Genomic DNA, 23425 nt, shown 5'->3' with positions numbered 1-23425 from the left:
ATGTGCTAACTCCAGGGGCGCTGACAGCTCCCAGCACCCGGCTCTGGGGTGGGAAGGGGCAAGGAACCTGGGCTGACAGAGGAGCCAGGCTCTGAGAAAAAGACTCATCAAGATCACGTCAAAGATGATGTAAGAGAAAAGAAGAGGAACAACTGAAAAGGAGGTAGGATGGCAACAGTATTGAGGAAAAGGGGTAACAGGTACTTGCCATTCATGGGGCTCTGAAAAATCTTTCCGTAGCTGGTCTGTTCTGGCCAAGCAGGAGCGAAAGAGACAAGGAAGAGCACGTGAACACATGGCATGAGAAGCTACTTTGCAACAGGAGGAAGAAGGTTCTTTGAAAGACCTTAAGTTATTAAATACAATATTAATTCAGAGCCCTAAAAAATCTGCACACTCCATTTCCAGTACTTGCATGGCCAGACTCATGCCAACCCAGCGCTGAGTTATTTGCAAGCATCTGTCATCATTTCTGATGCTGATTAAATTAGACACTGCCCTCGGAACTGCCAGGATGGAGAATCCTTTTCTCAGGGCTTTGTTCTGTGATTTTATTTCACTTCATTATATTATCACCGATGCTTCTGTGTTCTCAGGGGCCAAACCAATTTTATTCCTCCAAGTTTACGAGCACTTCTTTTACAACCCTGCAGCATGGCAAGATTACATGGCAAGAGCTGGTGGTGCTATTCCCACCCTACTTTATATCTTTCTTTCTCACACACACTCGCACACACTTTTCACAAGATATATCTGCTCCTTTTGACAGTTATAGCTCTAGCTGAAGGGAAGGAAATATACTTAGAATAAAAATACCTATATTTAGAGAAAGACTTTGTCCTTGTGCCTCCAAGGTCTTTCTAGCTGGGATCCATAAAGCAATCCCTGTGCACAGCCTCATATCCAGCCCTGGCTGCTGTTGGAGAAGTGCTGGACTAACCAGGAGCCTGCTCTTTGACTAGCTGGCACCTGGCAGTGAAGAGACAGATAAACCATTGCAAGGTTTTATTGCTTCCTTTGCAAGGGTATGGCTAGAGATCCAAAAGCAAGTGTAAAAAAATGCAAACAGATTACATCTACTTTAATAACAATCATTAGTTGAGTTAGAAAAAGTGCCCACAAAGGGGAGTGTAGTTAAGAACATGGAAAATAACAACATCTGGATGTAAAATTCCTTGGCTGAGTCAGTGTGCTGTCAGCACCAGTCCCTCTAAAGACCTTGCCCAGAATTGAAAGTGCGTGCCCACTGCTGGCACTTCCAGCCCTCTGTTTTGGTTGCTCTTAACTTCTCTTAGACACCGTTATCCAGGCTTCCTCCTTTGGTGAGGTTACCAGCTCATATTTGGTCTCCATGACTTGTCCTTTCACGGGCTGGAGGTACAATTTCCTTACCAGAACACTGAGCAGAACTGTAGCCACCATATAGGCAAACCTGAGGGAAAAGAAGAATGAGAATAGAAACGTGGCTTCGATGTCAATCTGCCAAAGGACAACTGCCAGCTTGGACAGATTGTCTCAGCAGTAACAGGAATGGGCTGAAATGACCTTCTCTTCCCTCTATCAGAGAGGCACACAGACCTCTTTCCTTATGCTCACCTCAACTCCGGGCACTCCTGGCTTCCTGAAAAACCTAACATGGAGAGATTTTTCATGGCTGATTCCTCATTGAATCTCTCTGGGTCAAATCTATGAAAGACAAAATGCAATGAGGCTTTGTGCAGCTGCAGGATCCTTCCCCTGGACACATTTGCACACACATGAGAGTAACAAACTGGCAGTGAAAGACAGAATCTCACTAATTTAATAGCAGCATCAATCCAATGCCTCTTCCATCTAAATCATGATGGGTAATTCCACAAACATATGTGAAGGCAATTGTCCACCCACTCCATCTATGCTCCAAGCTGGCCAGCTGTGTCCCAGCTTAGTTCAAAAGCTGAGTAACTGAGTTAGTGTGACACAGGGCTGCGTCTCACATGCACTGCCTCTCCAAGAATGGTGTTTAGCTTGGGCACACAGCTGAGCTGATGCTGCTAGCTGCCCTTTCTTCCCCCTGGGGAACGTTACATACAATCTGATCTGCCTCCTTCTCTCTTGCTTTCAAAAATGTTTCCCTCTTCTGCTTGCCCCTCAGCCTCCTCATTAGGCAGCTGGTGTGTGGATGTGGATATAGATGTGCTGGGGGAGGGAAGCTGGTGACTCATTAAAGTGAGAAAAGTGCCTTCCAGCATTAGGTTGGCGGAGGCTGAGAGAAAACTATCATCCAGGGTTGGCATGAGTTAAAATAAAATTCTCATAATAAATTAACCTAAAGGAGACTAATAAAATATCAGTTAGTTTCAACACAAGACATTACAGAAGAAAAAATAAAACAGGCAGTTTGGTGGCTGGAAGGCAGTTCTCTTTCATTTTGTGCTAAATTCTTGCACTTCCACTTCGGACCCTTGGCTCCCTACCTGAGCACCCAAGAACTGGAGCCCTGCTTCTATGAAAGTCAAAAGGCAGGTTGGTGCTGACCCTCAGCAGAGGCAGCATCCAGTACATACTCCTGCTGAACTGGCAAATTACGGATGTTCTAAGCAGCAAGAAAATGCAGCTGTCTAGTGGAAAAAAAAAAAAAAAAAAACTATGGAGGACAAAAGGGCTTAACACAATGTTTTTGCACAGCAAGTGGGTGAAATGAAGTGCTGATCTCCTATCTCTGTCAAACACACAGGCAGCTCCAGGCTCAGCCACAACCTGCACCCTCCTCCTCCTCGGGATAAGCAGGTTGTGCTCACAGGTTGAGCTCACAGCAGCACTTCCCTGTGCCCCGCAGGACCTGCCACAAGCACAGAGCACGACCCGTCCAAGGGGCCGCTCCTGGCACGACGCAGGCAGGTGCAGCAGTGCCTGACCCTCTGTCAAGAGCTACGCTGGCAGGAGATGGCAAATGCTGTTCTCAGGGCTCTCTTCTTTCACCAAATCACAGCTGTCCCCTCCGTTTCTCTAGGATAACTGAACCACACTTTTTTTTCCTAGCGCAAGCAAAATCAGACAAACATTAATATTTGCCACCTGGAGGCCATGGTAAGCTACAGCAGGTGTTTTGAATTTTCATTTTGTTTCTTTTGTTGTTGTTGTTTTTAACTTAGCCTCCAAAATAGTGGCCTGGATTCAGTTTTGTTTTCAGAGACAGAAGTAATGAGGGAGCATTTCCTTCCCCCTGAAAAGTCCAACCTTCTGACTGATGATTCCTCCCTTGCACCACTGTTTCATGGTAACAGGTAGCGATTCCAAACCCATTCAAATCATGTTTTTCTCTCACAGAACACCTTAAAAATAATTTCTCAGCATTTGCCAGGAAAGCACTGTGTATGTGGTGGAGAAAAAGTAAAAGAAAATGAAAAAACAAATCTGTTGTTAAACTATAACACATACACAGACTGGAGCCTGGGAGAATCGCAACCTAAAGTGCCACAGAAGTCCTGCCATGTAGATAAGAAAATCAAGATCTTCATAGATTTTTCTTACAGACTCCCTTTCATCTCCAAAATCTGTATAAGTTAGCCAAAAAGGCTGTGCACCAAATTAAGATCCAAAGAATATTAATTAAGAAAAAAAAAAAAAAAAGGAAATGAATTACTGGCAATAAAGGTCCTGATTCTACATACTTGTATGGTGAAGGCCAAGATGAACTATCCTGCAGCATCACACCAAGAGCATAAAGCACAAGTGTCTGTAAGGAAAAATAAAACAGAGTAAGAAGAAAAGCACAGTTCAAGGCATCTTTGGACTATCGTGGCAGAGGAGTATTATTCTTTGGATCACTCATATTTAACAGGTGCTTTAAAAATGCCTATAAAGGTAATATGCATTACAGATTTCTATAATCCATGCCCACAGGTTAGGATTTTAACTTCTAAGACCTGTGCTGCAACTCTTGCTGGGCCAGCAAAGGCCAGATCCCAGTAAAGTATAAAGGGCCAGATCCCAGGATCTCACTCTTACTGGCATGTATGTATGGAGCCCTTGCATTCCCTGCAATGGAAATTCCCTTGCATTCTGCTTGGGAAATATGGGTGATGTGATCAGCTGAAGTCATGCTCTTTTATACACAACCGAGCCCAGAGACCTCTTCCAAAGACTATTCAACACTTAAGGACCCAAAATTGGAAACAAATCTATTCAGAAGGAGAACATGAGTTCCCAGCACCTCTCCACAAAGGAATAGCATGGCAAACTTTGCGCTAAATGGTGCTGTCAGACAAAAGATCAGCTGCTCAAGTTAAACAGTACCAAAATACATGTTTTTCTGCCTCACCCCTCCGCTGGAAGAACAAACAGCAAATTCCTCCCCAGGAAGGCAGGGTGGCCCAGTGCTCCCAGCACTGACCTACCTCTTTTGGGATAGTATGTTGATCAACTCTGCCCTCCAGTTCCTGCAGCTGTGCAGCAATGGGAGTAAGTTTTGCTGTTCGCACTGTTTCACACAGAACTTGCCGACAGTATCTGCAACCAGCAGTCTGTTTAGTTATCAGGTTAGTTAAAACATTTGGCCATAAGCTTTTAACGAAGGTTATCAAAATTTCTATTCAGCCTGCCTTTTCCAGATTTTAAATGAAATTAACCTTAATTTTAAACCAAATTAACGCTAAAAGGGCATAAACACACTAGTCATTTTCCTAGATATCTCACCAAGAAACAGCAGAACAACCCCCCGCCACACTGCACTGTTTTACTGAAACCCTAACACTAGCCCAAGTATAAAACTTACCCAGTTGGGCAACAGATGCACCAAAATAAAGGCACACTGTTCACCAGTCATCAGCCTAGCTCTGCGGCCCTTCAGAAAGTTTCTTCTGTGCTTTCTTTTTTGAATTCCTCCAACATGAATCCCACTGTTAAGCTTACTAAGATTGCCTCTACTTTTGGAAAACCAAGACATGAAGCAGATAAATTTACTTCTCCAAATCTATCTTTCTGGTACATGCAAACATCAGTGAGAAACCCAGATTTTTCATCATTTCTTTTTGAAAGCCCGGGGAAAAGTATCTTAGAGTGGCTATTTCTGGTATGAAAAATGAATATTATCTATTTGTCTACAAAAACTTCAGTTCTCATCAGCACTCTGTGGCCTGCAGAATGATCGACAGGAAAGCCAGGTCATCATGACTTCCTTCCTGAAATCCTAACCCAAGGGCGAAAATTAGTAAGTAGCCAGAATATATACCCACCAGAACTAATTCTCTCTCTGTATGTATATTTACATACATATATATTTATACACACAGTACATACACACACACACACACAAATACACATGACCAATGAGCTTCTCTGTACGTTGCCCTCATCCTATTTCTCTGAAGCATGTCAAAGTCAGCAGGAAAGTAAAACATTCCTTTCTTTCCTACTGAAATCCTAATCTTAGCCTTAACTGCTGTCTAAAATTTAGCAGGGTGGCCCATATAGCTTTCAAAATTAAAAAACAACAAAAAAATCTTCCATCCTTGGGACCTAACTTAGCTGTGTGGTGCAGTCAAGAATTGGCTGGGAATTCAGATTCTCGTTCTTTCCTTTTTAAAGTTCCAGAGTTTTACTTTAAGGCAAAAATTACCAAGCAGCCAATGAATTTATCAAAATTTGACACTCAGTCTTCACTGTTTCCCTTAACAGTTCTCCCACAACTGCTGGGCTCCTGACAGCACTCAGCAGTGAAATAAAGTCCTTCTAGTTTCCTTTCTGAAAAATGTAACCTTACACGAGCTCAAAGAAGAGAAAAGCCATTTATCCCCGACCCATCCTAGCCATATGGTCCATTCTAAGACCAGGAGGAAAACCCAGTTCTCATCTGTTCCCTTCTGCAGCCCCAATTCATACACATCACATGACTGGCATGTGCCCCACAACTGAATGTCTACGGGACTCTCCCAGCCTGAGCCCTACAGGGAGGGCAGGGCAACGATGCCATTCTCAGATTCTTCAGTTGCACCGGTGCAGTCACTGGTATACCCAGGATTCACTGGTGACTAATGGGAGACACTCTCCAGGGTTTGTCTTGGCACAAAGAGTGTTTTTAGACAGCCAGGGCACTAACTCTGTGCTCTCTTCCTCTGCAAATGAACCTAAAGAGTCTATTCTATATACCTGGAAGGGAGCAGCCTTGTCCACCTGTCTGGAGCCCTAAAGCAGAGATTTGGTCTGTCTTGCAACTTACCCGGTTTGATTTTTTCCAAAATAAAATGAAGTAGCTTTTGGATGCCCTCTTTTGACGCAGCCTCCAATACATGCAGCTCCTGCCCCCATCTCATGAGATAACATCCCTCTCTCATTTCTTCTAAGAAAGACACTCACCTGAGCTGCTCAATCTTCTCGAGCGTAACTGGTCCCTTCCCCACAACACGGTCCACCTCCTTGTAGAGATTCTGCTGGACATCTGGGGAGGTCGTCAGGAAATAGACGGCCCAGGTGCACACTGGGGAAGGAATCAAGACAGAGCAGTGCAGGAGACCGAGCTGAGCAGCCTCATAGCTCTGGGGAAGAGACCACACCACCCAGCAGAGTCAGCCACAGTGACTCTTTCACAGTGACTTTTCCATCAAACAGCTATGACACTGCAGCAACCACCCTGGGAACAAGAGTTATTAGACCAACTCTTCACCTGGAAGGCTAGTTTGCTGAGATTACCAGAAAATTCCCTTATTTAAATGTTTCCTTGGCATATGTCAGATGAGTGCTTTAGAAAGTCAGCACCTGGGCTCCTAACTGGGAGGGACAAGAACAGTACAAGTCTCTCTACCAAGGCGTCCAGAATTTGCTTCCCCTACATCTCTTCCGTGAGGTACTCAAGAGATTTCTTCAATAGCAGAATGGGAAAGAAACCTTGCATATGAAACAGGAGTATAGGATGCAGTTGCCCATAAGCAAGCATTTATACTAATCCAATTTGTCTGTTTATGAGACTCTCTGGAAATCCCCGAGGAGTCACCTCTCTAAAAACAACATTCTTTCCAGAAACTTGGAGAGGACATTCTCTGCACCTGAGAAGTTTTCTTTGGGGTCCAAGCCCCACAGCTAAGATAAGAGGTCTGATAATCATGGGTTTAAGTTCAAATCACTCCCCTTCCACTACAGGGTTTACACAGCTTCAGTTAATGTTTTCATTTGCTTTTTTTCTCCATAATTTCTGTACAAATCCCAAAGTAACTTCTTTGGAAATCTTTCGCATCTCCCAGAAATCCAAAGCAGACAGACAAATATCAGCATTCAGCTCTATTTCCCCTCCCAAATGCAAGAAAACATTTTAGGTTGTGATTTTTGTGGCTCAAATCTTCTGCTGCTATTTCATCTAATTTAGTACCAGTTGGCTGGGGTCAGAGTCCAGGTGAAAAGCAGCAGGAAGAAATTCCAAGATTCACCGAATGACTGAAAAAGTTGTCAACCACAGCTTAGCTTCAACTCACTAACTGAGGATCTGTCAAGAGTCTGCTGTGAAACTAGCTGCCTTGATTCATTTGTAGTTCAGGAATAACAAGATGATGAATATTGCTTTGTGCTTGCCTAAAATCAGCCCCATGTCATCACACTCATTGTTAGAAAGCTGAATCCAAGGATGGAGGGCTACTTGCATTCTGTACTTACAGTTAGCAGTGATTACGCATCCCGCCAAGGAAAAAATCATTGCATCTTCCAGAATCTAGGAAATAAAGCCTTGTTCAGGAAATGACGTCCTTAGGACTGTAAGGATTAAAGAGAAGCAGCACATCCTCCATTTGAGCACATGAAATCCCTTTAGTGCAGACAGCAGAAAACCTAGGAGCAGACTGAATTCTCTGTGACAATTTCACAGAAATGGCACTTGAGACAGATACTTAACGCATTATCGTATTTGCAGCTTATGAAGAAGAGTGACAAGGTAGAGGCAAGGAAAGCTACCAAAATTTTACACAGTTAAGGACCAGAGGAAAAAGAACCCAAGAGAAATCCTGTGTCAGTAATGAATCTGAACCGAAAAAGACGCAAAAACTTGAATTAATCAAAGAATACTATGTAATTAGTTACTGCTCTAGAAAAACTCCCTTATTTTGTAATGACATAACAGGTGCACAAACCTGCTGGTTGCTGAGGCTCCCCTGCAGTAAGCTGTCTATGAGGACATGCCTGTTGAATGATCTGCCTCGACGCTCCTTTGTGACTTTCCTCAAGGTGGATTCCATCTCCGTTAGAGCTTGGGACATACAGAGAAATTATTATTGTTAAACCTGATCATCCTGAGAGCTGTGGAGGACTGAATTCATCTTCCCAAGCAGATTTTCAAACATATTAGTATAAATTTGGAAGGTGATATTTCCAAATTAGTTGAAAACTTAGGAACTAAAGGTACCCTAGAGAGAGTACAAGTACTTTGTGAGCTGAAATGATGTATGTGGAAGACAAGTATACAAAAGAGAAGCCTGTTTCAGCAGGGCAGTGTTTGGTCTAAGCTGAAACTTACAGGAACATCACAGAAGGAAACATCCAGTTGGGAGGATTTACAAGGAAATGCTCAGCTCTAAGTACAGACTACTTTTGCTTAACATCTTGTCAATGGATACTGAAGAGCCTTCACTATTAACAACTGCAATAATAGGACAAGTGAAAAATAAAATAATCCATTGTGAAATACTACAACTAGTATTATTTCACCTGAAACACACCTGAAAAACACACTTGAAAATCATAGGTAACATTGAAATATCACATCAGAAACTCACATGGAAGGAACCCATGGAAGCTGCCCCGCTGTATGCCTGACTTCTAGCCTAAAGAGACTGAGGTCAGCCTGGCAGCAAACTTGTCAAACGGGGCATCATAAGAATGGAGAACAAGCAGCTTCATCTTTCTCCATCCAGCACAGCTGACTGCCTCTAACAGAGGTCAGAAGCCAGGCAAAAGACCAGGAAGGCAGCAAGCACACTCCGATGCTGCCTAGGATTCTCTCCAGACTACTGAGACCCTAGTTTGGGCCCTGCAGACCTTGCTGCACCATGATGGGCTTGTCACTCAGCTGTGAAACAGCAATACCCCCCAACCTCCTATGGGAGCCGGGAGGACACACCTGGTCACCTATGGCAGGGTGGGTGATCAGGTTCTGCAAAAAAGTCACGTCAGCTGGGCAAATTAAGCACTTCCATATGCTAGCTAACTACATGTTCCAATCAGAGTGAGTGGAAGAGAGTCTGAGATTTTGGGAGTAACCTACCATCTTCATACAGCTTCTTCCTAGTCATGTTTTTGTCAAGGGACCCATCCAAGAAACCTTTCCCAACCTCGAACCAGATCTGAAAGACAAAAGCACCATCACTCACCACAAGCAGAGACTGTTAGAACGCTTTTACTCTTGCCCATTCAGAAAAACAAACACACACACACAAAAAACCTAATTTGAACATGAAACTGGTCTTCTTTTTAGAAGATCAGGTCCCCTTCCAGTTATTATGGCTGACACAGATCTGAAATGAAACACCTGTGAGAAGTAATTACTGCTGTAGCAAAAAAGACACAGGAATCCGGAATGGGAGATGGAACTGTCCCTTTTCCTCCCTACAATACAACTTGGGACACCCTCAGATTTTCCTGCATCCACAATGTCACAGAGCCTTCAGAAGAGATCTGGAAAAAAGAATTTTCACTGGCATTCCCGGGAGAGTTTAGATAAGTTATGTACAAAATACCTCTCAGTTGCCATTAGATCTGGGTCCCTGATTTCCACAGAGCCTTTAGCAGCACAGCACCTTAGTCTAACGATAGCAAGATTAACAGCAGGATCCTTACGATAGTATCAGCCTGGAACAACTGAGACAGGGCGCTCACGGCTAAAGCATTCAGGTCAGTGTGCAAGCGTCAGTGGTACCTTGTGCTATCCGTTGCTAAACTAGACACCGATACAAACTGTGTGCTGTTGTCTCGGAAAAACATCGCAGAGGAATCCCCAGCGCTTCGCGTCACTTACTGCATCATGGTTCCTGCGGAATCGGATGACTTCTCGGTCATCTTCGAAGCTGCTGCCCATAGCCGTCTGCGTGACAGACTTCATGGCAAAGCCCAGCATGTGCTGGCAGAGTGGCACGTGTTGTGCCTCAGGAAGAGAGAGCCATTTGGCTAGCAGCTCTTCTGACAGCTTAAGAGGGAAGAAATCATTAGTTAGCGCTGAACTTGGCAAGCTACTTACAAAACATACCCCAAACTGGAGGCATTCCCATCCTAACAGTGTTTAGTTTCTATTAGTTCCTCTGGGTTAAGGGTGACGGGCTCTAGTGCTCGGCATAAAATGCCACCAAGCAGAGCCCATCACCCTTAATCCAGTGGAGCTAATGGAAACCAAACACTAGCACTGTGTTTGCACAGACAGACAGACACCAACGCAGCTATCTCTCTCAGATGCTTACTATTCCAAGGTGAACTTGAACACAGCCCTGCATTTACTCCCACCAAGCTCCCCCCCTCTGTGAGCCACAGAGGGCTCCTATGATGTAAAAAGGAAAAGTTATTCACCTTCTGGATGAGAGCTAAGTTGCTCTGTAAAGACTTAGTGACACCATTTTCATACAGCTTTCTCCTCAGGTGGCTCTCCCTTGTATCCGCATTCAGGCTGGACTGGTACCTCAAAAAGGACTTCAGCATTGTCTCAAATGGATCAACTGAAATCAAATAAAAGAAAAAAAAATTCCAAAGTCAGGCAGTCCTGCTGCACAGGGATGATGGAAACATCAACCTCATTACTTGGGCACTGCTATTTCTGGGCCATGAGCAAGGCATGGCCCTTTCCCCCAGGAACGGTCTCTTTGGGGCGTCAAACTTCTCTTGCTCTATGTGGGCTGGGAGCTTGTACAGACTCCTCTCTAAGTCAGGATAGCATCAATGCCCTCTGCAACGTTTGCCTCCTGAATGCACAACAGAGCTCCAGCAAGCGGCTCGTCTCAATGCTTTTAGTAGCAGCCCCTTGGAAGCTTGGCACTAGGCTGGCTGGGCCAGTGTGGTCACAGCAGTGACAGTGGCTGCATGTGTGCTACAGAAAGCAGTGTCCTATCAGACTACAGAAGGTTTTTTATTTCTCAGCATGTAACTTTCTGTTTTTCTTGCACCCAGATGATTACAGCAGCTTACAAATAAGGTAGAAACACATTACCTCCATCTTCATATCCACAGCTTCAGTTAGATCTTTAACTCTGAAATCCCCCAGAGCACACTACAATAATATGCAAATGCAAACCTATGCAATAAAGCATGAGCTATCATACGTTTTTCCCTTCCCGCAAATATTTCTGTGAGTCTGTCAAATCTGGCAGAATTATTAAGAAACTATACTGAAGCAATAATCAGGGAGTCTCCACGAGGGATATTTTCCCTAGCTGTTGCTTCCCCCAGTTGAAGCACAAATAATCTCTGATGCATCAGAAGACATCAAGCCTGGGCCGGGCACACAACTCTGCTCATCAGGGATGTGTCCAGCACTCCCAGCAGAGATCAAGGTCTCATTATGTGACTGGACAAGCGTTCAATAAGAGATGGTTCCTGCCTGCAGGACACTTACCAGCTAATGAAACAAAGGTAGCTAACGAGGGCAGAAGCAGGAATACAGTCAACCCTCCTGAAATCTTTTCTCCCACATTATTTCCCTTCCAAAATGTTAAAGCTCTGCATCTCAGACTCTTTCCCATTTTGAATGACAAGGAATATGTGTATGTGCCGTGTGGCCTAGCAGATGGTACCTGTGGCTCCGCATGTGGAGCAGCCTGCGACGTGACTCTGGCTGCTGCTGACAATCCTGCCTCAAGGTGCTCTGCTGTGAGGGGCTGCTGCTTGTCACACCCCAGCCCCATGCACATTGGCCCTGGCAGAGCTAGACACAGCACTGAGAGAGCCAGAAAGGCTTCAGGAACTCAGGATCACTGAGAACTACAATGCTGATGCAATAACCTTAGGCATTTCCATCTCTCTGCAGGAAGTATATTACTTGATGCATCTTTTTTTCTCCATGGAAGTGTCATCCTGCATACAACACACGCAGCCACTCTGCTCCCATTTCTGCTGCCCCAAGCCTCCAGGTTAGCCAGCTCCTCACTCTGACACTGCTTCCCTGCACTGACAAGGGTCTCAGCATCATGTCACTGGCACAGGCTGCTAACAAAAGTGCCAGACCCAACCATTTCCCCTCCTTCCCCAGTGCAGCATTCCCTTTCCCAACACAATCCAGTCTCACTCCCTTTTATGCTTCTCCTATCCCATTATTATTTCCAGCTTCAGTAACGATCCAAGCGGTACCCAGGAAAACACTGAACTGAAACTCAGACACAAACCCATCTCTACCACTTTTCCTTGTCTAGAAGGTTGATTACCAAATAATTATAGTATGACTGTATTTTATTGCCTTGTCCATTTATCCTCCTCCTTACAAAATGTCTTTAACCCCTGGCGCATGAAGTAGATCAGGCAAATCTATAGGTACCTGGCTCTATCCATTCCCTAGATTTAAAACCAGCGACTGTGTTTCTCTGTAGTATTTGGATGCCCTCTGAAATTCAGTACATTTCAGAGAATTTGTCTGCTTGGGGGCTTGTTAGCACTTCTCCAAGCTCTGATAAGCAACTGCTCACTCTCCTCCTCAGATTCAGATCTTTCAGGGTTAGTGTCCACCCTCTGAAGTGACTGCTGTGTCTCACTGATCTTCAGTTACTCCCATGATGGCCACCATTTTTTTTGAATCTGCTATGCTACCATACAGGAAACTTCCCCATCATGACTCCAACATGAAATGATGCTGAGGTATCAGCCTATGCCTGAAGATAGCCTACAATGCCAATTTGGGGGTGTGCAATCTATACCTTGCTAAATTCCAAAACGAAAACTGGAAAACACAGTAGAATAAATCCAAGCATCAACTTAGTTAACTATTTGTGATCCTTTTATGAAGGTAAATACCCACCCCAAGAGGCTTTCACCCTAAACTAAAATACCCCTTGTACCTTCCGTAGGCCTAAAAGCCTTAACTCAGCTATCAGCACCACTGACCGTCTCCCAGGCTAGAAGATAACCAGATGCTTCCAGCACAAAATCCTATCATCCAAATAAAAAGGAAAGTCAAGGGACTAAAATCCCACATTGAACCTCACAAGGGAGGTATCACGGACCACGCCAGCTGTTCTCAGAGTTAATTTAGTAAAGTTCTTTGTCTTAAATTGTATTTCAAGCTGCTTTTAAAGTGTTTCAAGTTGTCACTGGGTCTTTGGCTTCTTACTTTAAATAACTGTTGAGGACAATGTTTTTGTGAACATGTAGCCTACACGGAGAAGGTCAAAGACACAAGCAAACTCACTCCTCGATGGCCACTAGGCCAGCCACTCCTGGCTGTTGATATTCAAGGGTAATAAGTAGGACCAAAGAAACATCTCAACCATGTCAACTGCAAGCCATATCTCATTCTCCTGCTGTGCAGAATGAAACCCAAGCTGCCTTTGACACCTGAGGCTGAAAAGCACACAAACAAGCCCAAGAGCAGGCAAGGGGCACTCACGCAGCCGGTTGGGGTTAACGTGCTGTTTGAGCAGATCGATGGAGCCCAGGCTGACCACGAGGCGCCTCCCGAACCAGAAGGAGACGAGCGGGCCATGCTTCTCGTGCAGGTTGCGCAGGAACTCGTGCAGGCTGCCGCTGGCCGTGATGTCCGGCAGGTTGCCATCCCTGCGGAGGGCAACGAGGGCGGCCGGTCACGAGCGGCACCGCTCGCCGCGTCCGAGCGCGGGGAGAGGGCAGCACTTACTTCTCGTCAGTGGGAGCCAAGCCGGGGATCCCCGACGCTTGCCTGGATGCCTAGGGAGCAAGAGGAAACGCGCATGGGCCTCCTGGAAGGGCGGCTTCAGGCTAGGGAGGTCTCGGAGCGACGAGACGCCGCCCGCGGGCCTCAGCGCCCGGCCCGCCTCAGCCCGGCCCGCTCGCCGCCACGTTACCGGGTACAGGTAGAGCACGGCGCCCACCAGGATGAGCAGGAAGGTGACGGCGAAGATGGCGAAGTCCAGCATGGCCGGGCCGGGGCCAGGGCGGGCGGTGGCAGCGGCTCCGCCCCGCGGCGGGAGCAGGAAGGGGAGGAGCGGGCCCGGCCATGGGGAGCCGGCGGCGGCTGCTGCTCGTCTCCAACTCCACGCTGCGCGGCGGCGGCTACCTGGGCCACTGCCAGCGGCACATCCAGAGCTTCCTGGGCGAGTAAGCGCGGGGCGGGCGGGCGGCGGGCGCGCCGGGCCGCGCTGAGGCGGCTGCCGCTGTCCCCGCAGGAGGGTCCGCCGGGTGCTCTTCGTGCCCTACGCACTGCACGACCGCGACGCGTACGCCCGGCGCGCGAGGGAGAGCTTCGAGAGCCTGGGTAAGGGGACGCCCCTGCCGCGCCGCGGCGGCCCGGCCCGAGCTGCGGGCCTGCCCCGCGGCTTTGGACCTGCCCCGCAGCTTTGGACCTGCCACTGCGGCCGAGGCAGCCCTTGGCCGCCTCGCGGAGGGCCCTTCGTTCCTGTCCCGGAAGAGTTGGCTGCTGCCGCCCATGCGGCCTCCGGCGCTTCTCCCTGCAAGGCGAAGCCGCCCATCTCACTCCTAGTAAAACTTTTTCCAGATCAGTTTTTAAGGCTACAGTTACTCGAGCATGATGGCATAGGCTGTTCTGATCCTGTACCTAACTGAGGAACGACAGCTCCTTCCCCTTTGCTGGTTTCTGGCTTGGTGGGAATGCTCAGCTGCCCTACACTGAGTGCAATCCACTGCTCTTCTAGACCCTGGGTACGTGGATCCATGAAGGAAATATGTGCTTCAGTTCAGCTGGATACAGGTCCCTGCATCAGCACAAGACTGTGCCTGCTACTGAGTTAAAGGCTGCAGAGTTTTCCTGGTAGCCCTGAGAGAGGTGGAGGGGACAGGGAATGCTCCACATCCCTCCTCTAAACAAAACTGCCAAAGGTCAATGTTCTTTTTTTCATTTAAGGCTATGGGCTGGACAGCATTCATGAATCTTGTGATCCAGTGGAAGCTGTAAGGAAATCTGAAGCAATATTTGTAGGTAAGTTTTACTTCCTGTGCTGTGCACTGGATTAGTCCTGCTCAGAGCTTGGACTGCAGAGACAAGGAAGAAGGAGTCAGGCCTGGCACTTAGTAGAAGCTACAGCAAACAATCCTACCGTTTCCCTGAGGAACAGCAAGCCGAGAAAGAAGTAGGCAAGATCCATCAGAGGAACTGCTTCTCCGACCAGTTTCAAATTACTAATTTTAACAGTACTTCAGAGTTAAAAACATGTTTTCTGAATCTGTATCATCACTTTATCTGGTTTAAGGGATTCAGGTCTGCTGTGCTCAACCTGAGTTTAGTCCTAGTATCACATGCCAGGGTATTAAAGCAGTATCTCCTGTCAAACAGCCTGTGTTAGTGTTACAAGTCTGACTTGGGACATGAGCCAGTGGCATTTCTCTGAAGCTTCTGGCCTTATTGCTGGCTCAAAGCAGAATAAAACCCTGCATGGAACATGGGAAACACTGAGTCTAGCAAGTTTGTAATGACTTTGTGAAAAGCAGGTGGTAAAAGCATTTTAAATAAGCTGGACTCTCTTTCTGCAGGAGGTGGCAACACGTTTCGTCTCTTGAAAGCTCTCTATGACAACAGTTTGATACAGGAGATCAGGAAAAGAGTCCTTGAGGTAAGAACTGCACAACTTTGGCCAAACTGGACAGGCAGGAGCTCATGCAGAAGCTTTTCTCAAGACAAACCCAAGCTGATCCTGTATCTTGGTCTCCAATATGCCTGGAACATTGAGACCTCCCTTGAAAGGGGGTGAACAAAAATCTGTGGCCAAACTAGGCTGCCATTAGTCTTTGAAACCTGGCAAAATAAGAGTGGTGAACTACTCTCCTTGGGAGAGAAATGAGCTAAAAGGCCTAAGTCTGAGCTGACTGCTGGACTTCTGAGACTGATAGAAGATACTGTAAAACAGACTTTAGTTATGATACTGCATGCTACATCACTACTTTTGTCTTTTAGGATGGAGTTCCCTACGTGGGATCCAGTGCAGGAACTAATGTTGCTACCATCAGCATCAATACAACGAACGACATGCCAATTGTTTACCCACCTTCCCTCCAGGCCCTGGGTTTAGTTCCTTTTAACATCAACCCTCACTACCTGGATCCAGATCCTAGAAGCACTCACATGGGTGTAAGTAAAGCATGTCAGAGTTAACACGCTAACCAGGATGCAGAGTTGTAAGGATAGTGTACGTTTCCCAAGCTTTACAAAGCTATGGCATGCTTAACTACTGCTTCCTTGGGCAGGTGGAAATGCCTATGAGGCAATAATAGTTTACTGCCTTCCACTATTTTACTGCTCTTTGAGTGAGAAGTTGACAATAGCATTACTAAGTTGGAACAAACTGTTTTTCACAAACTGAAATATTGCAGTGTCTAAACTTCTGAAGTGTTGCTTCATACCTGGCATGGGAGTGGAGAAAAACTAACAGATAACATGCAATATGTTTCTGAGAAGTTCTGCTGTAGGAAGTTTTGCTTGTTGGTCCGCTGCTCAGACCAGATTTAAACATACCTTTTAAAAAACAAGAGTCCAAGTCTGGAGCCAGTTCCTGGGAGCGCAATTTCTGGGCCGCAGGTGTTGTAACAGACCAAATACTTCCTTATAATAAAAGCTTTTTTCTAGGGCTAGCAAGATTATTTAGAGTAAGAGGACAAATTAAAGGATAGAGGATCAGAATGTGCTTCTAGACTTTAGATTACCTAGTAAGTGCTCACTTCTTTAGCTTGCTTGTCTCTAGATAAGCAAGCAATCTTTGCCTGTGAATAATTCTTGCTGTTTCCCTGAGAGAAGGGGGTAAGCACCCCTGTGCTGTACCAAGTGCCTGCTGTGTTGCTGTGTTTCCTTACCAACAAATCCTTCTGGTTTGATTTCTCTAACTTCTGTTGCTCAGTTCACAGCAGCCATCTTCAAGAAACATGGCAAAGCCAGTAGCATTCTTCAATGTAGTTTCTACTTGAGGACAAACAAGTAGGTATTTAATCAATAGAAATCTATGACTCAACACCCTCTTGGCTGAAGAGGGCATCTTAGACACCTGCTTGCACCACCACTCTCAGTGCTGTTGTTCTGAGGGCGAGTGCATGGAGATTTTTTTTCTAGCTTTTTTTAAAAATACTAAATCAGTGGATGAAGTGAACAGAAGTGAGTTTTCAGGGTGGTTTGGGGTTGGGCTTGTGCAGGTTCTGTTTGATCACCTTGCAGCAGTTGTTGCTACTGATACAGGCTAAAATCCATATCCACTAGAGTCAGTGCTGTCACTTCCTTCAACAGATTAGTCTCAAACCAAACATTCTGCTTGAGGGGCAAGTGCCTGCTTTGTTAATGTTATGAAGCTGCTCAGTGTCAGGAACTTGGGCATCTCTCATCCTAACTTACTGCCTGGACAGCTAAATTCATATTCAGTAAATGCTCCTGTTGCAGGAGACAAGAGAAGAAAGAATTCTCCAATATCATGAAGAACCAAACACCCCTCCAGTTCTGGTGCGTAGTATTGACAGTTGTAGCGCTCTAAATATTTTAAATGCAACCCTGCTAGCTTTCAGTGTGGGCTCCCCTACCTGCTAAGTCTGACAAAACTGTGGTGTGCAAAACTGATGATATTCTTGCTAACAATTTCAGTGGTGGATTTTTATCATCTACAGAAAATTATTATTAGAAGAAATTAAAAGTGTACTGCATGTTAAATGCCCAGAGTCCTGTTATTAAAGTACTAAATTGGTAGCCCCAGTTTGTCCAGCCATTGGCCATCAGGCACATGCAAGCTAGAGGTGGCATGCATGTTGATACTAGGATACATCCTCTCCCTGGATATTCATAATTCTGTTTTAATCACTGTGAGTGGCAAAACGATGTATTTGCCTGTTCAGTAGTGTGCTTATAACTGCAGTATGCCTGAAGAAGCAGGAAGTTTGGGTGTCCTGTTCCAGCACCCACTTTGAGCTTGGAACATAAAGTTTGTCCACTGGTTGTTGCTTGGCAGATTGCACTAAATCTAAGAGAGGTAGTAGTGGAAATAAGTTGGGGGACAGACTTTTTCCTTTTCGTCCTTAAGGGGTTGTATACCTGTCGTTAAAATGCAAAACTAAACATCAAGAAATAACTTGTTTTAGAAGCAAGTTAACTCACCTATTTTGTCCTAACATCTTAGTCAGAAACTGGTGATGGAGAAAATCTTGTAATTGGTTGTAGTCAGGGAAAGCTACACTTCAGACATTGGTTTTCTCCAGACAAGCATTTTGGCTCTTCAAATAGCTTGAAAACTAATATTAAAGTATTTCCACATACCTAAGGGGCTGCGGGAAGGTGCAGTGCTGCTAGTGGAAGGAGACAAAGCCACGTTGCAAGGCGTGACAGGAGCACGGCTGTTTCTGAGGTAAATGCTTCATTTGAATTTGATGGAATAAGTCTCCTTCTTCAGCTAGAAGGGAAAACAGACTGCTACTCAACTACTGGCAGTTAGTTAGTGTCACCCATGTCAGAGGCTACCTAACCTAATTCCATGCTTCCATTTCTCTTGAGGGGAAAATAGGAATTCCGCTTTATGCTCAGAAGTAGGGGGAAATATGACAGTACTGTGAGGGAAGACTGACTTATCCCAGGCAGTGCTGGGGCACTACATCCATTAGTGCTATTTACTGACCTGTAGCTACCGTTCACAGAACGGCTCCAGCAGTCAGGCTGTGCAGTGCTATCGAAGACTAGGGAAGTGCCACTTTGACCCTGATTTGTCAAATTCTAGGACCAGGGAAATCCTTTCTTTAGTCCTATGACTATTATTGTGAAATCCATGCATATAAATCTATGCCCATGATGCTGGGAATAAAAGGAGTCAAGACTCTGCTAGGCATGGAGTGAAGATGCCTTGTTCTGCCGCTGCCAGGAACAGATGGAAGCACAGTACTCCTAGTTCCTGTTCAAGCTTACAGCATTGTCTGGTTACAGGGGTAAGAAACCAACTGAACACGAACCTGGAACAGATTTCAGCTTCCTCCTGACTGACAGAGATCTCCAAAGGCTGTAGCCTTGCCTACACTGCAGCAGAAAGCAGCACCTGGGAAGACAAGGGAGAGCAAGGGAAGAGGTGCACCTAGTCCCAGGATATGGGGAGAGGCTTCGCTTGATAAATAAAGATCTTAAATATGTAGTAGTGGACTCTCTTTTTCCCCACCCTTCTCAGTTATGCCCCTCCGCACAAAACTTACATTACCATGCTGGAGTAATCACAGCTATTCTTAGTTTGAAAGGATCTGTGCTGTCATGTCTCCACTTTAATTCCTCTCCCACTAAAAATGTTTCCTTAACACAATTCAGTCAGGAGATGGAGTCCGTTGCTCCTGGTGCCTAGCTTTACCTGCATAATGAAAGAACTGTTCATTTAGTGGACTGCCATACCATTAGTTTCATTTTTGCACTATTAAAGTGAGAACTTATGCATTCAATTATTTTTATTTGCTTCAGACCCATGTTAGATATATACAAAGCTAGTTATGTACAAAAGTGTGCATCTTAAAAATTGTTAGGTTACAAACTTGCAAATCCTAGAAAAGTGCAAAATTTTAAAACATCTTCCATCATGCTGTACAGAAAAAATCCATCATTAGCCAATATACACACTCTTAAAACATACTGATCATAACAATAAGACATACAGTATACACTTAAAGCACCCAGAAGGGAAAAAGATATTGCACAGAAGACTAACAGGTTCATTACAGTGCCTGAAGGCTTATCTTTGAAATTGGATATATTCACCACTCCTCAGACCTAACATTTAACTCTTTAAAGAAAGGCATTTTTTGGCATTTAGAAATCCATTTGTAATCACATAACTGCACAATCTGTAAAAGTTACCAGAGGATATGATTAAATGTTGCTATAAGTAAGGCCTTTATTTCCCCCACCCCCTTAAGCTTTAGTGATTTAAACAAATGCTGAAAGGAAGTTCAAGTGTCTCGCTCACTCAGCTTCATCAAGAACACTGAGTAGCAGCAGTTTCCAACAAAAGCCTGACCAAAGGGAGATCATTCTTAAAAGCAGCATTTTCTCCACTCTTAGATGAGGCTGCTCCTACATAGCTAAGGGTTGAATTGGAACACAGACAGCAAGTTGTCCTTGAAATATTTTTCTCATGGCTTTCTTCAAGTAACAGCTCACAGCCACTTATGACTAAAGCAGTATGGTTGGGTGCATGAGTAAATTAATTTTGAGCAGCTGTTTTGAGGCAAAAAACATGGCTCCCTCAAGAGTAAATACTGACTAGATAAATAAATGAGTGTTCTCTAAGTTAACACCTATGATAAATATGGCTGGATGTTTTGTATACATCTAAAGACACCTTAGCAGCTTTAAACCATAATATAGGTGGTTTCTAAGAGAGAAGATGGGTTAGGAAATTGTGTCTGCACTGAGTCTAATCACAGAGCTATACTCGGGAAACACTTGCCAAGTTTTCCCAGCAAAAAGCACACACAACTGGAGGAACTCTTCTGCAAAAACCAATGAAACAGCTATTCTACTTGGGCCATTTGGGTAAGTAGCAATTAAAAGATGACAAAAAAACAAAACACCATTTTTCTTCCAGACATGCAGAGCAAAAGGAGGTGAACTAAAATTGCACAGATGATATTTCTGATTAAACACTAGAAATGGTTCCTTACAGACAAGGTGTTTAAGACTGTAGGCCTGGCTTCTGGCAGTAGTAAAAACAGCACTTGTCTCAAAATTAACCTGTGCAGAACAGGCAGTGCTGCCACTGGAGGCATTTCTGCACTCAGGTAATCTGATGACTATGATAGTGAAGTAGTGGACAACAGCATTTTATTACTTAGCTTTATCAACTGCAGTAGCTTTTTAAAAAAACCTCTTGCTTAGCATGTGCTAAACAAGGGTATTAGAGATAGACCAATTTAGCTCCTCAGGATGGAAGGGGAAACATCTTCCTAACGCTTCAGTCCAGTCTGACATTGGCACAAAGGAATCCACGCACATATGATTGCAAAAAAACTATTACTTCTCCCAAAAGAGGAAGTGTATCTTGTATCGCTGACTGGATCTCTGCAGTCCCAGACAAAAAAATGTGCACAATTTTAAAGCAATGTAAATTAATACAATCTGTTACTGGACACCCCTTTTCACTAACACCCTTGTACTTAAGGGCTGTCACTGGCTTCCTACAGCATCACCTATGACTCCAAAACCAACTTTCACACTCAGCAAGAACAACTAAAAACAGTTTGCACAAGAGTAGCACTTCATAGCATATGCCGAGAAGCATTTCTTTCCTCATCTATAATATTTGCTTTGGGGAGGTTTTGCTGATAAATGCTGACAAGCAGCCCAGAGAAAGTATGCATCTGTAACTGTTCTTAGCATAACTTTCACAAGCACCTGACCACTACTAACAGGTATCACCCCTGAAAGCTACAGAGCTTTTCAACCAAAAAGCAAGAGGAGCCCATTCTAGAAAGCACCCAGGCATATGCTTAAATTCTCCAAATTAAATACCTCCTTAGGGCTTTCATCTAACGGTATTTATTAGGTCAGACCTTAGGTTCATATAGGAATACATATCTTTTTTTTAATTATTTGAAAGAAAAAAATATATATATACAGTCTCCGGCCTCAGCACCTGACATGGCCAGCAAGGTGCCTTTACTTGTGGAAGAGGTGCCGTTGGGGGCCATACAGAGCAGCAGCCTCCAGCGAGTCTCCGTTTAGGCATTCGGGCAGGCTGGTGGGAACAGGCACCTTCTCTCCCCAGCTTTAAAGCTCCCCACTGTACTGTAACCCATGGATAAACACTCTCAAATACAATGCATACACGGCACGGATATATTCTTTAGCCAATGTGACATAACAAAAATCACCAGAAGGGACTTGGAAGGGAAGGGGAGAGGAAGGAGGTCTAGGACAGTCGGGTACAGAGCTCCCATCGAGCCAGGGAGGATTGAACAGCTACTGTGCATTGCAAAGAAAAATAAATTAATTCCTGCAGGCATGATATAGGACCACTACCAGTACCATAAAGGATTTGTACGGTGCAGGAGCATAGCTCTTTGCACTTCCTTTTAAGGACACAAAAATACATCTTTGAAGAGAATCTTTATAAAATGGCCACTTTTATAGACTATTTAAAGCCTGCAAAGACAATGATACATCTGTTTTGCAGTAACATGTACAATCTAAGGTAAGTAGGGGGGAAGGGGGGGAAGATTGCTTGTATCAAGGTCACCAAATTCAAAACAATCTGTAGTCTATTTTTTAAATCAAACAAGCTTCCTAAAATGCAATTCCCACAATATGCATTAACCAATGAGAAAAATTCTGGTTGTCTTTGAGATGGGGATTATTATTATTTTGTGCTGGTGTTAGTAAGATATGCGGATGATGGAAGACATGATTTCTAGATACCCTGTGAGTATTAGATAACAGATTGATACAATATAATTCACAGAATTCAGATGCCAACTTGAACAGCAAACATTTAACTTTCTGAATGCTGCTACACTACAAAAACCATACAGACTAGACGAGATTCTTGTTTATCGATAAAAGACCACTAAAAAAATACCACCAAGCATAACTAAATATGAAGAGAAGTTTGCCATACATTAAACTTGAATTAAAGGAGGGATGTCTTCTAAGCATCATCCTTTGGTATACAAGTTCTAATTGTGCGGGTCAATAGAGCTAACTGCTTGATCTAGTTTATATACAGATATGTAAAGAAAGTCAATTTTCAGTTTCTTTCAGATACATATATTTACACTGTTACTTAGTGTCAAAGAAAGCATATTTTCAGCTTTAATAAATATCATTACAGGCATCCATAAGATTAAATGCAAGATAATCCACCATGGTGGTCTTGACTAATGCAGTGTTATGAAACAACTGTGCACTTGAGACTTGTTTATTCTGAATTAATCAGAATTTTCATCTCACAGCTTTACTTCTTACACTTAATAAATAAATCTTAGCTTGAGGCAAACATGAATTATTTTACTAATATATATTGTTCTACATGAAGAACAGAATGTGGTGGGATCCTGAACTTTATTACATTGAGGAAAAGGAAGAAAAAAAAAAACTTGAAGGAAGTCTCTTCACTAATTCCTTGTGCACTGCGTAACAGACTACAATTCAATCAACCTGAACAGCTCTCTAAAAAGCCAGTTTCTTCCTTTTCTTTAAAAAAAAAAAGGCAAAACACTCAAGATGACTCGCAAAAAAGTTAAAACAGAATTAAGCAAAATACCAACTAATACTTGCACTTACTGCCTATGCCGTACTTAAAGCAGGTTTTAGATAAAGGCAAAGTACACACCTTCAGCCTACGGGGGTCTTGCTGCA

General features: G+C 44.4%; 2 protein-coding genes across 2 annotated transcripts; one reads left to right on the top strand and one right to left on the bottom strand.

Annotated features, from left to right (window-relative positions):
- Positions 1 to 1060: 1060 nt before the first annotated feature.
- Positions 1061 to 14056, bottom strand: CYP20A1 (cytochrome P450 family 20 subfamily A member 1). Its single transcript, XM_088523705.1, has 13 exons — positions 13968 to 14056; positions 13781 to 13830; positions 13535 to 13701; positions 10516 to 10661; positions 9974 to 10141; positions 9224 to 9302; positions 8094 to 8209; positions 7624 to 7678; positions 6337 to 6457; positions 4380 to 4491; positions 3654 to 3718; positions 1597 to 1686; positions 1061 to 1432 (listed from the first exon to the last, which is right to left on the bottom strand). Exons 1-13 carry the CDS (start codon positions 14037 to 14039, stop codon positions 1282 to 1284), a joined length of 1392 nt encoding a protein of 463 aa, XP_088379831.1. The 5' UTR covers positions 14040 to 14056; the 3' UTR covers positions 1061 to 1281.
- Positions 14057 to 14119: 63 nt separating this feature from the next.
- LOC104573220 (alpha-aspartyl dipeptidase) lies at positions 14120 to 19196 on the top strand. Its single transcript, XM_088523784.1, has 8 exons — positions 14120 to 14220; positions 14289 to 14377; positions 14984 to 15058; positions 15610 to 15689; positions 16031 to 16204; positions 17498 to 17557; positions 18367 to 18449; positions 19019 to 19196. Exons 1-8 carry the CDS (start codon positions 14120 to 14122, stop codon positions 19095 to 19097), a joined length of 741 nt encoding a protein of 246 aa, XP_088379910.1. The 3' UTR covers positions 19098 to 19196.
- Positions 19197 to 23425: the final 4229 nt, after the last annotated feature.

Source organism: Tinamus guttatus, unplaced genomic scaffold (assembly GCF_059628265.1).
Source record: "Tinamus guttatus ecotype Peru unplaced genomic scaffold, ASM5962826v1 Tinamus_guttatus_pri_ptg000197l, whole genome shotgun sequence".
Taxonomy (NCBI): domain Eukaryota; kingdom Metazoa; phylum Chordata; class Aves; order Tinamiformes; family Tinamidae; genus Tinamus; species Tinamus guttatus.
Note: the sequence above shows the minus strand (reverse complement) of the source record. Positions and strands in the feature narration are given on the sequence as shown.